The following is a 15,524-nucleotide window of genomic DNA, read 5'->3' on the forward strand; positions in this document are numbered from 1 at the left end:
AAAAAACACCTAGTTAACTCGGCGAAATGCCAGACAAAAGCGCACATAACGCGTTCTCTCCACTTCCACAGGCATGACGTGTTAATTGTCGCTTTAACTGTCCTTCTACAATGTCCAATTACAAGCATGACCCGTACACTGTCCTATAAGTGCTCAAATCGGGCTGGTGATAACCAATCACGTTCGAAATTTTTGTTACAGTTTTGATTAATTCTTATAAAAGAAGCCCAATTCTTCATAGGCTCATGGCGGAAGGGGCCACAGAGGGGTAACATTTCATTGGATTCCACCCAGTTCCCTTTTGATGAGTATGGCTAAAAATACTCTCTTGAAATGACGTTTTTGTTTCTTTGTTTTCGTACTTGTAGACAAACAACACACCCCCCAAAAAAGGCGAAGATCTTGTGTGCTATTGCCGGAATGGAGACGAAAGGTTCTAGTGGAATTGAAAATGCATCTGTTCAGCAACATTGACCCGTGCTCGACAATGCACGATCATCTGACCTCTGTCGATTCTTTAATTATGATAATCCACGAAATGAATAAATTTTGTGTCAATTTTGTGAGTAAGTGTCAGGATAGACTGCGAGCAGTTCTTTCTTTTCATCGAATAAAAGTCCTTGCGAGTCAAAGAAAATTAGTGAGAAAAAAATATTGATGCTAGTGCGTCGCTCCTAAATTTCCGCGCGGTTTGCTGACATCGTTTTTCATTTTTTTGTTAACAGATTCTTTTTAACCTGCGCGAAGTACTAAGGCAAAAAGGAAGGACTGTTCGCAGTCTAGTGTAAGGGGGGGCTCGGGGCAACATCATTTTGTATAGAGTGAGAAAAGGCTCGATGCTCTGTGACATTTCCCCCTTCCCCCACCACCCATGCTCCGCGAACTGGTTGCTTTCAGAAACTCAGAGGAAATTAAAATAGTTTTTCTCATCACAAAATTGGTTTTAAGGACTTAAGAAAGATTTACGACTTTCCTAGTGGCCAGTTGGCTCACAAGGGACGACTTGCAGCAATCATGCGAAAATTCATTGAGTAACAAAGTGTTGTGGCACTCAACTAAATCTGAAAACTGGTCTTCAGGTCAGCAGGACGGAAAACGGTTGTGAAAAAAAGGAATGTTTTGAAATGAAAAAGGTGAAGATTTGGAGAACCGAGCCGCACACCACTATTTGGAAACCAAGGACCACTCCTTCAAAATGAAATTCATCCTCAGTCATTGAAATCATTGACAACTTGTTAAGTATAAATGTCTGGTTAATTTAAAGCTCTCAACAACATTTTCAAACGCTTCCTTTATTTTTTACATTCCAGAAGCCAAAGCAATAGCAATTATTTTTAATTATCTTCTGAAAATTTAACGAGGTTGCACAATAATTTAACCATCGTTTAAAAGCACCTTTTAAAACATGTTACTAAATGCATTATGCCTACACGAGGTACATTATTTAGTGTACAATAACTAGTTGATAACACTCAACAAATCTGGGGTCTAATTATATACAAGTAAATATCTGCTAAAATTAAAAAGCCTCTCTGCTATACACAGTACTGAGATAAAGGTACTTTGACGTTTCATTAAACTCTGTGGAATGAATCGGAAATGTTTGAGTTTGGTTGTTGTGGTGGTTTACTTTATCAATTATCCTGAATGAGTTATACCACGTTATTAACTGACATATTTATCAACTGATCCAGGCTTTTGTTGTAAGCTTTAGCAACTACATCTTCCTTTATTAAACTGTGGTTAATTCTCTCAAGGAAATGTGCTTCACTTCCCTATGAGCTATCTTAGAGGAAGCCCGCTGAATGAATCCAAAATAATGTGAACTGTATTGTAAAACAAAGAGAAAATTACTCAAGAACATATTTCAACCATTGTATCTGAAGAGAGAGGAATCACTGGAGAGAAAAGGAAATTTCAAATGATATTGCAAATTCTTTATATTTCAATGGTCAACTCATTGCATGCAATGCTTTACGCGACCTATTTAAACAACTAGTGAAATATTGAAGTGGAATAACAAAGCAAAGAGATAACATGACCTGTTAAACAATTGCTGAAGCTAAGGCACAGGATGACTGGAGAGTAGAAGCACAAAGCAAGATTCTTGGACAGTCAAAATTTACTTTCTTATGGCAGGAGTGCAGAAAGTGACCTTAAGATTTCTATGAACCAGGCTATGAGGTGAAGAGTTCTTCAGCTTTGGTGAGCTATGACACACTTCATATCTTTACTTTCATAATAAATTGCAATTTTTAGCTTTCCTATTTTATGACATTCAGTTTGGGATTTTTAAACATTTCTTTGTTTTTTCTTAAGCCTTGCCATTTCAGCTTATCAAAGTTTTCCAGTTTGAGAAATACTTATGCTATTGCCCCTTAAAAACTAACCCCTTTTCTTAGTGTCTCACCCTGAAGAAGCTTGCTAAGTATGCCATTCAAGTCCAAAGCATCAGACCTATTGCTACTTATTGCTTTTTCTTCAAAGCTCCTAGTACGGGTACCACCATGTTTAGTTCCTTAACCCTTCACACCCTAACATCATTGTATATATTCTCCATACTATTCTACATACATTTCCTAAGGTGCTGACAAGGAGAATTTGTTTAAAAATCAAGAGCTCCCTTACATGGTGACGATTTCTTTCACTCTTGTTACTTTAATGTCTGATTCAGGGGTGATATTGTAGGGAGATGCCAGTCAATCTCAGTGGTCAAAGGGGTATTCATTGGGGATTTTTTAAAAACAATGTTTTAAATACAAAAATAAAATACATGTTCTGTAATTAATAAATCAACAGGAAAAAATTCAACAATTTTACCTCTACTCAGCATTGTTTAAATTCTTTAGAGTGAAATTTTTTCTATAATTGTTTAAAAATCACAGATTGATGAAGCGTAACGTGAAATAAAATAGAAATTGTACATAACAGATGAAACAAATGGCATTTATAATTGCACCTGAGAAGCAACAAATGATCAGATATAGCCAAAGAAATATAACCTGAAAATATTGCCAACTGATGATAATTTGTACCTTGTAGCAATGGCCTTCTAGTGTTACCTATCTTAATGCCTCATGAGGATGTTTGGAATTTTAAAAAAAATTTCAATTAAAACTTTGTCCAGCTTTTCTTCAGGGAACAGCAAAATGAGTGGTAGTCCTGATCATAGAATTGTGTCACATATCAATTTTAAATCTATAAGAATAGCAATTATAGTTACTAAAATATATCTACATATACATCTACATGTTAAAATAATATTCAGCTGCTGTACAGCCAAAAAGCAACAACACTGTTCTTATTGCAAAACCACAACACAGCAAGAAAACAACTTTTTTTGTGTGCTACTCGTGAATGATATGATTTAACTTAATAATTTTGTGAAGGGCCTACCTCATGCAATACCAATAATACACAACATTTTATCCACTGAATTTATAAAACAAGGAAACAGTCTTCTATTTCTTAAAAGTTGAAAGTATTCTAAAAAACATGTTTTAGTTGTAGTCCAGAAAATATATTATTTGCTTTCCACCTTTCCTACAAAAGGCCTCTTGTAGCACACAGTTGTAGAACACTCCCAGAGTTAATTTAAGAAACCAAATTAAGTGCTTCCCATTAATCAAAAATGTTGCCAAAACATTTTGCTGCCATGGGATTGAGGTTGAACTGGATTGCCTTCAGCACAGGTTTCAATAACAAAAAAAATCATCTATGAGAAAGGCACTACTTTCAATAAACAGCAAATCAGCTTCTTCTCCTAATGGTCCAAATTCCAATGCTGTTTGAAAACACCACAATACCTAAGCTACTGTAAACTTGTTATATTCTGCAAATTCTTGAGGAACGTGCATAGCCTGGAAAAAAAATACATCACTTTAAGCAAAAAATTACGTATATTACTGTAGTTATTTTCAAATGCAGGAGACTACCTTTAATTTGCTACATTGCTAACAAGTACAAACTTTTATGTCACGGTGGCAAAGGGGCTCACTTTCTGCCACCGTGATCCAGCATCAATTCCCACACCTCGAATCACATGACAGCCAAGTTTGTGATTAGGTATCTCCTTGCTCAGAGGGTCATATAATTTTTATTATTTCAGAGTATTTCTAAGATTGTCTCCACCACCCAGACATATGTTGAGATGTCTGATAGGGCCAGTTACCTTGAGCAGAATGATTACAAGAAAAGCAAGCTTCACACAACAGTACTAAATAAATACATTTGGGCATTCAAAAGTATGGCTGGCAGCCATTGCCTACTCTTTTCATTAATTCATGAATCTGACTCCACACTTTCTCAATTTCATCAAACCTTTTTAAGGACACACCCAGGGGAAGAAAGAGAGGTTGCTAGAACCTTTTGATACCCTGAAGCAAGGATTACATGTAGGCACTGTTTTCCCAAAGTGAACATCACAAATGACCCCTGCAAGTAGCTCATATGCTTCTCTCATACTCACTAAACTTCCCATGTGCATCCTTAGCTCCATGTACACACCCTAAGTATGAACCAATTGTTAAATAAAACTCACATTACTAATCTGTTGGATGTTCAGGACATGACCTGTTCACCTGGAACCAATTGTCAATACAACTGTAAAACAAAGCAAAAAAGACAGACAGAAAGTGAGTATAACATGAAGAGGAAAATCCACACATTATCTAGAAAGCAGGTATTGAGAACACTAAAACTTATCAGATCCTAGTGTTTCACTTGATATAACACCAAATCCTCATAAATAATTTACTCAGAAATGTGAAGCAGCTGGGGGGAGGGGGGGGGGAGAATAATCAATCAGATCTTGGGAGTAAAAGGATAAATGGGGAAAAAAGAATTGAGAAATATTCTTACAGAAATCTTACATTCATAAAAGTATCTTTGTTCTTAATTCACAACAAGAAAAATTGTTGGAATAACATGTGCCTTTTTCCATTAGCCTAATACCTGACATAAATTACTATTATACTTCTCAAGAAAAACATGGTGTACCTCTTATGATATACACACAAACAAGGCAGCCTTGCTATAGTATCACCTGCCAGAAGCATAAGTAAATAAATAAACAAATGCATTAACAAAGAAAGATATACAGAAATTGTTTTCTGAGGAAATTGATGCCAAAACTATTTTTTCATGCTATACACTACACCTCTGAAAATTCAACCCTTTCACTCCCTAAAGTGGTCATATTCTTGTCATAATTTTGTGACAAGTATAAAGCAAATGTAGTTTAAAAATTAGGAGAAAACCTGTTGGCATTTAACTCAAAATTCTCATGAATACATGTTGCTGAAAATGAAGCCTACAGCTATTCACTCATCAGTTGGGGGAATCAGTCTTCATATCTTGAAAATGAAAGGATTACACTTTGTTACCAGAACCCAGTGCTGAAGTCTGCTTTCCCAGCCAATTCTTTAACAAAATTTATAACAAAAGTGGAATACTGGACAGACAACAGTCACTTCAAAGAAGACAAACAGGACATTGCTATTGACTGGGATGATAATGAACAGGACTAACAGAGGATTGACAAAGTTATTATTTCAATAGTCTTTATGTTCCACAAAGAGATAAATAGCCTTCAAATCGCTACTGCATAGCTGCTTATTTTTAACAGAGCCTTATAAAAAGCTATCTTCATTTTACTGGTAAAATGAATGATTTCTAAACACAATTTGATTTGCAGTTTACAAGAAACATCTCATACCTATACTCAAGTCTTCAAAACATATGACACACTCTCCATTGTCTTGTTTAAGCACATCCTCTAAAGAGAGATTAATGAATTCATGTTCAGAATAAATCTTATCCCTAGTCGAAGTCAATAAATTAGCAGAATTTAAAATCTACCAATACTCTACACCCCTCAATACCTTAAATTATCAAACAAGCAATGCAGTTTTCTGAAAGGAGAAAAATGAACCACTCAATATGACTGTTCAACAACAATCTGTGATTAGGTTTGAGTGCAGTGGCTTAGTATGCTGGGGTCTGACATATTACAGGTTAACAGTAATGCCACTACTAAGCCAAATTTAAAATAGTGGCATCCATAGTTACATTTTCAACATATTTGCAGATAATTTTTAAAAACTTTGTTTACCCTGTGGACTGTCAAGATGCATTCAGAGTCTTAATTTCACACTCTACTTTTAAAGGGTAAGATAAAACCATAAGGCTCTAGAGGATACTTGTCCTTTGAGAAGAATGAAAATGATCATCTGTCTAGTTTTGCCACAAAAATGAGAAGTTACATACCACAAACCAGCAAATGTATAGTATTGAAATAATAATAATAATAATGACATAATGACACATTTTGTAACTTTGGAGTGCTCAATAGACAATTTTTCCGAGGTTAAATTAATTCCATACACAAATCAGCTCTCCAAGTTGCCGTATTTAAGTCACTAAATATGAAATGAGGAACTTAAAAATGGCTCTATGTTAAATAAAAATGAAGTAGCCCATCACATCAAGCACATCCTACATGGTTGATTTTGTAAAATCTCTAGCAGCTGAAGGTCTGGTAAACACATCATAATCCTGGCTTGTGATTTTAGATTCTATAATGTTAGTAAGTCAGATAAAAACCAAGATTACATTCTCAGTAACACATCCTGAAATCAAAGACTCAATTTTTTGACCTCCAAGTCAAAGTAGCTTACTAATTGATCAATAACTGCTGCAGTTGACAATAATCAAGTCAAAATTCCGGACGCTATCAACCCTAAGGTTTCCTCTCAAATTATCAACTTAAGTCTAAAACACTGAGCCAAATACATCTTTTTCCAATGTGACAATAACAAACAGAAGAGTCACACAAACCTTTATTCTGAAAAGTAAATAAGATGGAGGATTTCCAAAGCAGAACAGGAATTAAATGCTGGAAACCAAAGTTTTCACTACCAAGTCATATGGGAAGATTATTTTTTTCAGAAAATCTATAAAAGACCGGTTTACTCTTTTAAACTCACATGATCCTAATAATGTAAGATACAGTGGAATTTTGCTAACCCAAGCTTGGAACACGATTTCTGTAGAATCAAGACTGATACCATTTACTGTGAAAAAATTTAAGACATAGGCAACAAGCTAATGCAAACTACCCTTTATCTTTAGTAGTTTTCCATCTCAGTGAGTAGTTTGAGTAGCAAATTCTACTGTAGCTAATTTGTGATGTGGACATATTACTGCATTGTCTGGTTCGACACCTATCAGCATAATCAATATAAACATCCATTTACGAAGGGACAGGCTTTGAATGTGACTTGTATAACTTTACTTGGTTTGGTAATTATCTGGGGGCAGAGAATTCTCCAGCGAGGTCACAAAATTTTTTGGCAACATGTCAACAGTTTCAGCTACTGTTTGTTCAGATTTGGAGAAAGTTCTCTTGTTCTTTGGACCAATCTCCTGCTACTGCATTTCCCAGTATTTTTCAGTAACCCAAACAAACCACAGCTATCAGTATTAATCGACTTCTATTATGACTGTAGGAAATGGGTTTTATCTTAGTCTGACAAAGGATAACATTTCATGGCTCAATTCTTGATTCAAAGGTTACTCTTATATCAGTTATTGCAATGTACAACGTCATGTGCACACATGCCCAAGCAGACTATTTTTGCATGACGTTATCTCAGAAAACTTTTAATAGCTCATGTACCTGGACTGTCTATCATGAAAAGAGCTTTAAAGATAAAAAAAATTGGAAAAAAGATATAAAAAAAGAGATGTCTTGAAGTGCACCTTTGACAATTGTTATCTATAAAAATTGCACCGCCACGAATTCAGGGCATGAATCAGATTTTGGGGCAACAAGTAAAACTTCCAAAACACAGCCATTTGATCAAAGGAAAATAAAATAGAACATGTACTGACGCTGAATAACAAGCTATTTCGTGTTTGTTCAGGAATATAATAAAATATTACAAAATTACAAATTCACAAAGTAAAATCGAAACATCGAGAATAGGAGATAATGTGATATCTCTGAAACAAATAATCAATAATTTTAGAGAGTGTAAATTTTGCAATTAGGAAAAAATGAAACGCGATTGGCTTCATCAATATGTAAATGAAGTGTTCAAAATATAATGTGTGCCGTAGGAAAATTTACACTAAGAAAATAGCCATAAAAGTTAAACCTGTACCAAACAACGAAAGTTACATACGTTACAATATCACTTTTCATATTTCTTTGGTTGTGGGAAAAATTTGAATGATTTTACCACTCGCTGGAAGGTTCCATATTATACTATAACACAAAAATGACAAAAAATTGACAAAACTCATCAACGATCGCCCGGCATAAATGAATTCACCTGCGTTGAAAATAGGAACAATTCTCATATTTTTATGGACAAGCCTCTTCAATGACCGTGCTGACCGAGAAAGATGGATAGTTTAAATAATCGTGCAATCCAGAAACCATCGTTATGTCATCATCGAGTTTGAACTGTATCAAATTGAATATACAAAGAAAAAGACGAATTCTTTTCAAATTCGGACAAAAATTCTTTGTTTGTTTCTAAAAAGAAATATTTATTGCCAAGGTTTATGTGGAATATAGAAATACTGTATGAACCATTCTTCCGCCCGAACCCACAAATTAGAATTCTGAAGTGGAAAGAGATTTCAGCTGACAGTATGAGACAACAAATTGATCCAAGGTTCCCGTGCCGGACAAGAGTTAACTTTATGAACGCAGTTTTTAACATGTTTGAGATCAGACGAATCAGAATTCATTAAAAACTTACCGTTGTACGTAATTCGAGGCTTGGTGAGGCAAATTACCAGATGAAGCTCAATATCTTCAGCCAAAATTACTTTCGAGCAGACGGGACATTTCACCCCTACAAAGAAAATTTAATCACAAAATATGGTCGCGTTCAAACTGCACGAATCGTTAAAACGACAAGATTAGACTTTAACCTGTAAGTAAATAGTCTCACTTCACCCAACTACCCGACTGATTATCGCATTTGGTTAAATACTAGCCAATCCCGGAGGAAAGGACAATATATTTGATCTTACCGTTTAAAAACGTAGTGTAAGCGAACAAATGCGAAGGGAGCGAGTGCGCTCCCTGCAGGGCAAGTCCTCGCGGCGACGGAGAGTTATCCTCTGGCGAAGAAGACAAATCAGACTCCTGAAAGGAAGCCGAATGGCCAGGAATCGATAAAGAATGTCCAACATTGTTTAATGAACGAGTTCGTATTCTCGGATCCAGCGCAACAACCCTTGAAGTCTCTGGTAAGCCGGCGGTCGCAACAGCTCCGTTGCCGACGTTGCGTGCGTTTGTTCGCCCATTGTGGCTGGATTGCTTCGCTCCCATAATATTCAATCGCGTCAAAAATTTCCAAAGAGCCTAAGCTGCCCTAGCAGCACCAAGAGAGAACGTTTACATGATATTCTCAGATAGAGAAAATGAGACTATTCTCTCCTCGGCCTTCATGGTTCCTAATCACGATGTTTTTGTTTGGAAACTGCTAAGGAGTTTGGCCGCACTGCCTGATGGGATGTTTCTTTTCGTCACGCCACAAGATGGCGACCAATCGTGAACAGTCCTTCAATTTCCCTTTCCTCCTTTCAGTTTCTCGTACTTCGTCTAGACTAATCCAGACTGAATTGCCTAAAATGTCATTTTCTTTGATAAGAAGTCCAAACAGAAACATCTGTTGAGCTGAAGTTGAAAAAATTTAATTCAACCTTACTACTGACTGATCTATCGAAAGGAAAAAATTCAGTGGAGATGAAAAACTCGCCACACTACACGCACGAGACTATGCCGCGTGTCCCTAAGTCACGAGTTTTCGATTTGTGTTTCTCTCTTTTTTTTCTTTTCTTTTTCCATCGACCCTCAATTTAGACCATGGCTTCAGATGATCAGCTGACTATCATTCTCTTCCATCTGGCCTCTTATTCTCACGTGCTAGACCGCTATGAATCGACATACGTCACCAACTTGTGCCATCAACGTGTACACCAGTCTTCATTTTTCGTGCCTCGTAAGCAGTGTTCTTCATTTAATATTTAAGAATTTTCGACATGAGTGATATAATCGAAAATAAACACCCGCACTGGCCGTGCAATATGTGAGAAATATACGTCTGCTGCTGTCTACACGTGAGGTCAACATGACCGGATATCGTCGATTTTTTTTTTGTTTTGTTTTGTTTTTTGGTTCTTTTGTTTATTTGCTTTTTTTTCACTTTTACAGAACAAGAAAATGTTAAGGAACAAACGGAAGCAGAAATTACGAGGCTAGACCCGTAAAAAAAGGATTCATTACACAGCCGAAAATGAAATGCAAAAATTAATAATTGACGAAACTCGTCATCGCAAAAACAGGAAGTTCAATATCAAAAAGTAAATCCGTGTGGATATAATTTAAGTAAGCTGGATATGATTGAATTTAAACGTCTCGCCTTCTTTCGGCTCTGTTATCTTAGACTGATTGGTTTACTGTAAAGGCGAGAAAGAAACTTGACGATCGACAAATTACGACGCTGTTGGGAAACTCATAACCGTTATATCATAGTCACATGTCCTTCTATAGGATCCTTTACTCCCATGGTGCCTCTCTCGCCCCGGGAAAGCAAACTTTTGGAAAAACCCAGCCACCACTTAGATCAGTGAGCTAGTAAGCTTGTATAATCAGACTCACAGTTAGAAAATGAGAAGTACTGAATAAAGGCAAGGGCGGGGAAAAAAGCGACTAAATCCAGGTGACTGTGATCTGTGAAGTAGAGGGCAATTGAAGTGAATCATTCCAGGGTAAGCTAACCTTCCTTTAAAAAAATTTTAAAAAATAAAAAAAAAAAAAAGGGAAAAGACGGTCATCCTTATCCTGTGCGATCGGCTTCAACGTTTTGATCAGCAGTTCAGTGAAGAGGCTGATCAATATCTCATTGCCAACCATTCTAAGGGCCTATTCTAGTCACCAGGCCTGGGTTGTTCAAAGCTGAGTTTAGAAAACGCAGGGTCAGTCTGAAAGTTGATTTCAGGTCTGGGAGCTTTAAAAAAAATGCAGTTCAAATCTTTTTGCTTGCAATTTAATAACTGGATGTTCTAGCGAGAATAGGGAAAATTGTCTCTGAAAGGTTTTTGAACAAAGGAATAAAGAAACCTAGATGAAAATTTACCCCTGAGTTAGCGCTAATCGGCCTTCGAACAACTGGGCCTTGCAATTTATCATTTCCCTTCAGGTGCTTGAATGGCCTTGGTATTTCGGAAACTGATAAGCTCAAGGTAAAAGAATTGTTGCTATGGTAAATTATGCAATTAACTGAATACCAAACGCCCTCTAGAAGGTCTTTCTGTGTAAATTGGATTTAAGATCAATACCGTTGCGGGATTCATAAGAGAGGATAAGGAAATGTTCTAAAAACAGCTTTAAAAAGTCAATGATTGAATTAAAAGGATCACTCACCTCTCGGTAAGTGAAAAGTTATTTATCCAACACGTTGGGGTGAGCAATAAGAAACAAAACCTCACGGATTTCCAAGCTATTCAAGCCGATTCTTCCGTCATGTCTGATATTGAAAACAATCATCAGATACACCTTCGTGGTCCTATAGAGCCTAAACTTCAAGAACTTCCGCACAATGAACAATTTGAAAACATCGGCTATACCGATTGTAACTCAACTCAAGATTTTTGAAAGACATCAGCCCACGAAAGCAGACATATTTTCTGTTGTCGCTTCTTTCCGCTGCTTGAAAGAGACCAAAAGAGAAAACCCTTCTACGATCGCAGTCCAGAGAGACCTAACGCCCTACATTACAGATCTGGCAACCGAACACACTGATTCCCCAGATCATATGAAACACATCTGCCAACATGGCAGAATTTAAAAAGTAAGGTAATACACTGTTTAACTTTCTGATGAAAGGATTTTATTCACGGTCTTTCCATTTTTAAAACTTAAACCTAAATTCTTCAATTTCGCTCTGTGTAAGCTGTTTTGATTTTATCGGCTTTAGATATTTACTGGTTATACAGCATTCTTATTCTCTTATTTCTGATTTGCATTACCTAATCTGGTAAATCATATCGAACTTTTTTCATTACTTCAGAGCAAATTTCCTCAATTCTCACGATGTTTTCAGCACTCAGTTCTTGTTCCCAGGCCGTGACCATTCTGGAGCCGATCAATTCCCTCGAGGAACCCAAACCAAATTGCTCAGTCCGAACGACTGTAAGTAGACGATGTTCAGTAGCTGGCGAAAGCGGCACACCTACAAAGCGAGAAAGTTCCTCTGCGGTTTTGCGAGGTTTTAGGACCAAATCCTCTAATTGAACAAAGCGTATGCCTCCCATTTGAAAGTGCGCGTTGGCACGCAGAATCGCTTGCGTCTGCGCGGCCCAGAGATGGGCAAGAAATTGCACGAGGGTGTTTTTGTCGTTTTTATCGCTATGATCCTTGAGTGCTTGCTGCATTTCAAAGAATTCAGGGGCAAAATTTGACATATTCCTCTCTGAGCACTTGAGATTCTTAACTGTATCAAAGGCGGCGTGGACAGCAGCGCGAAGTTCAGTATCCACGCGAATTTCTCGAAGCCACGCGTTCACCCACCCTCTCGGGTCCCTAACCACGACTATGGCACGCATTCTCTCCTCCACGATCTTTGATAACCACGAAAACTTCAAACCCCACGCGGGATCCGACAGTCGGACAACTGGAAGAGCCTTGTGAAGCTTATGGGGTAATTTTGGTAAAACTCGTTTCGGGTCTTTAGCAAGACCACGAAACCATTTTCGATCCCGAAGCGTTTCAGACGAATGGTGAAAACGATGAAAAGTAGAACACGGATCCAAAAACTTTGCACCTCTCCCAACCTCTACATTGAAGAAATTCGAAGAGTTTTTAAACATGTGTCTTAGTATTTCCGCGCCTGCTAGAGGTAGAGATGTGAATAACACAAACGGTGGAACCTCTTGTACTTCGGAGAGAACACGACTTTCGCGGGAACTTTCAATCGCATTGGGTATTTTTAAGTCACATACTTCACCAACACAAAAACTGATATGAACAGCCATTATTGTTATTAACCATGACATCCCAAGACAAATCACGAACATATCACAGAGAGTTTGTCGAAACATCTTTTTTCGAAGCTGTAAATAGAGATATAGCAACACGAAAGAAATAATGAATGGCAGAAACAAGGAGGATAAAACATTCCAAGTTGTATGCGAGTTAGTCTCACTTAGGGTTAATATTAAGACTTCCTCCTCTGCAGATGACATGACATCCAAACCGAAACGCACAGTCCTGGATCTCTTCTCGCTAACTTCAACCTTGCAATATCCTCCAAATTCCAAGAACTCATATCTAGAGTAAGGTTGATTATGCTTTGTTGCTATGGAAACATGGTAACGAACTCCATTCACTATCACTGAGACCTTCACTCCGTGATCATGCCCAGTTACTACTCGTGGGAGTTGGTCTACTCTATGTCCAGGACCGAGAAATAAGTACGCAGTCCGTGTATATCGCACGTTCAAGGGCGTTGTTATATTTAGATAATGTGTTCGAAAGGAATGGAAGCTTGACGAGTAATTTGTCGAACTGGCATAACTCTTCTGGTCGGTCCCTAAGTTTGACCAGTAAACTCTGTGCAAAAGTCCCTCTATGGAAATGGTAGCATGGGGTGTTTTGGACATGCTCTCATTGAGTATGAAGGGATGATCCACGTTATGAAAGAAGGCGCTCATAACAGATGCTTGACTTCCTATTTTGCGTTCGATATGATCGACCACGAGGAGCACGCTTGGGTTCAACATAATCAAGGAACGATATACACTAAGAAGGCCCAGTTCTTGTCGATACCACCCACTCATCTCTCCGCTTATAAAAACCATATCATCTTCGCTTGACGCAGATATAATATCTCCTTGGGCCCTCCAGGCTGCCATTGTTTGAAAATTAATCCACTTACTGCATTCTCCTATCTGCCCCTCAAAGGGTTTGTAGCAAGATGACTGTTGAGAGGGACCGAATACTAGAGCATTATTAAGGAAAGTGTACTTGTAGGCGTAATAGGTCTCTGTAATGAAAGGTACACCATTTGGGGCAAACACAAATGATCCTTGGTCCGGCTGTTCATGGCCAGGGTTAAAACTTCTCCGTCCTCGTAGCCATGATCGAACGCGTTTTCCTCTGGCAAGAGAATTTATCGCTCTTCCGTGAAGCACCCCACATTTCAAGGAAAGAAATGCTCTTTTCTTACCCCAGTGACCGCCTAAATGATTACCGGGAGATATGTCCAATCCCCCCCCGTAAGTTACCACTCCCCAGTCACTGAACACGTGGAGTCGAGGCATGCTTGGGTTGGGTAGTGCTCTCTCTTGAATGTCAGGATTATAGAATAAGAACTCTGTGTGGAGCATGCTTTTTTGGTGTGACGCCGATTGACTATAGACTTTCACTCCTGCCATTTGAACCTTGTGCTGTCTAATCTGTCTGGCCAGCCAATTTCCCAAGCCACTTCTCAAAACATGGTTGTCTAGGAAAACTAGCTGGCTTTCTGGACCGTAAAACCAGTTCCGATTGGAGTCGCCATAGCCAACGGTTTCTCTGAACCCTGGGAGCACCGTATGGTAAAGAAACGTCGCGTGCTCTTTAAGCCAAGGGGAATGCGTGAAGTCTACACGTAAGTGGCGTAACGCAAGGAACACATACTGCGTTAGTGAACGTGTAGTGTAAGTGCCATAGGCGACTCCTTCGTCAGTGGAACCGTCCACTACGAAGTTAAATAGCTCTAAGTTTCTACTTAACATTAAGTGAGCTCGTGACAACCATTTCTCCCCCTCGAACAACTTGTGTCGGGCGACAATCAAGGCGCCATTGAATATCGCCATATAGTTTGTGGCTACGTGATTTTGAAGATAAGAAGACCCCCACCAAAGCTTGAAAGATCTCTCGTATAATTCCTCTGTCACTGTCGTTATATTCTGTAAGAACCTAGTTCTTTGAGTGTCGTTTAAACGCGAGTACAGAAAGTCATATGCGGTCGCCATTCCGGTTAAAGAGTGGGCTACGGGGACATCGTCACGGAATGAATCGGCGACGCGCCAGTTGGGAAGATTGGAAAGTCGCTCCATAAACAGAATTGCAAGCTCTGTCGCCTTGAGATCCTCTGGATTGAGAACGCAATAGAAAGCTAACGCAGTAAGGTCATTGCCATAACACTCGTTCCAAGCACTAGAGAAGCTTTCCCAATCTTTAGGTGGTAAATAATATTCAGGCCTTTTGGTTATCTCTTGACTGGCCAAGTAGATCCTTTGAGATATTTCAGAGTGAGTAGTTCGCGCGCGTTCGTGGAGACTAGGTATATCTTTCTCGTTGAAAAACAAGAATGGATGAAGCTGTTCCAAGCCATTCGCGGAAGCTTCGCAAGAAACAATAGCGACAATTGTTAGAACAATTCTTGATGAGAACGACATTCCACGATCGGCAATAAGCCAGTCTCACTAATATTTACATAGAGCGTGGGTCAGAGGTC

The 15,524-nt window shown here is 38.3% G+C and overlaps 2 protein-coding genes across 2 annotated transcripts; both read right to left on the bottom strand.

Moving 5' to 3' along the window:
• Positions 1-2,765: 2,765 nt before the first annotated feature.
• On the bottom strand, positions 2,766-9,497 carry LOC131783915 (E3 ubiquitin-protein ligase znrf2-like). The gene is made up of 6 exons (XM_059100692.2): positions 9,049-9,497; positions 8,772-8,867; positions 5,717-5,776; positions 4,999-5,044; positions 4,541-4,602; positions 2,766-3,860 (listed from the first exon to the last, which is right to left on the bottom strand). The coding sequence occupies exons 1-5, from the start codon at positions 9,347-9,349 to the stop codon at positions 4,545-4,547; spliced, it is 561 nt and encodes a 186-aa protein (XP_058956675.2). The 5' UTR covers positions 9,350-9,497; the 3' UTR covers positions 2,766-3,860; positions 4,541-4,544.
• Positions 9,498-11,889: 2,392 nt separating this feature from the next.
• On the bottom strand, positions 11,890-15,524 carry LOC131783905 (dermatan-sulfate epimerase-like protein). Its single transcript, XM_059100679.2, has one exon. The coding sequence runs from the start codon at positions 15,463-15,465 to the stop codon at positions 12,052-12,054; it is 3,414 nt and encodes a 1,137-aa protein (XP_058956662.2). The 5' UTR covers positions 15,466-15,524; the 3' UTR covers positions 11,890-12,051.

Source organism: Pocillopora verrucosa, chromosome 3, assembly GCF_036669915.1.
Source record: "Pocillopora verrucosa isolate sample1 chromosome 3, ASM3666991v2, whole genome shotgun sequence".
In the NCBI taxonomy this organism is placed as follows: Eukaryota; Metazoa; Cnidaria; class Anthozoa; order Scleractinia; family Pocilloporidae; genus Pocillopora; species Pocillopora verrucosa.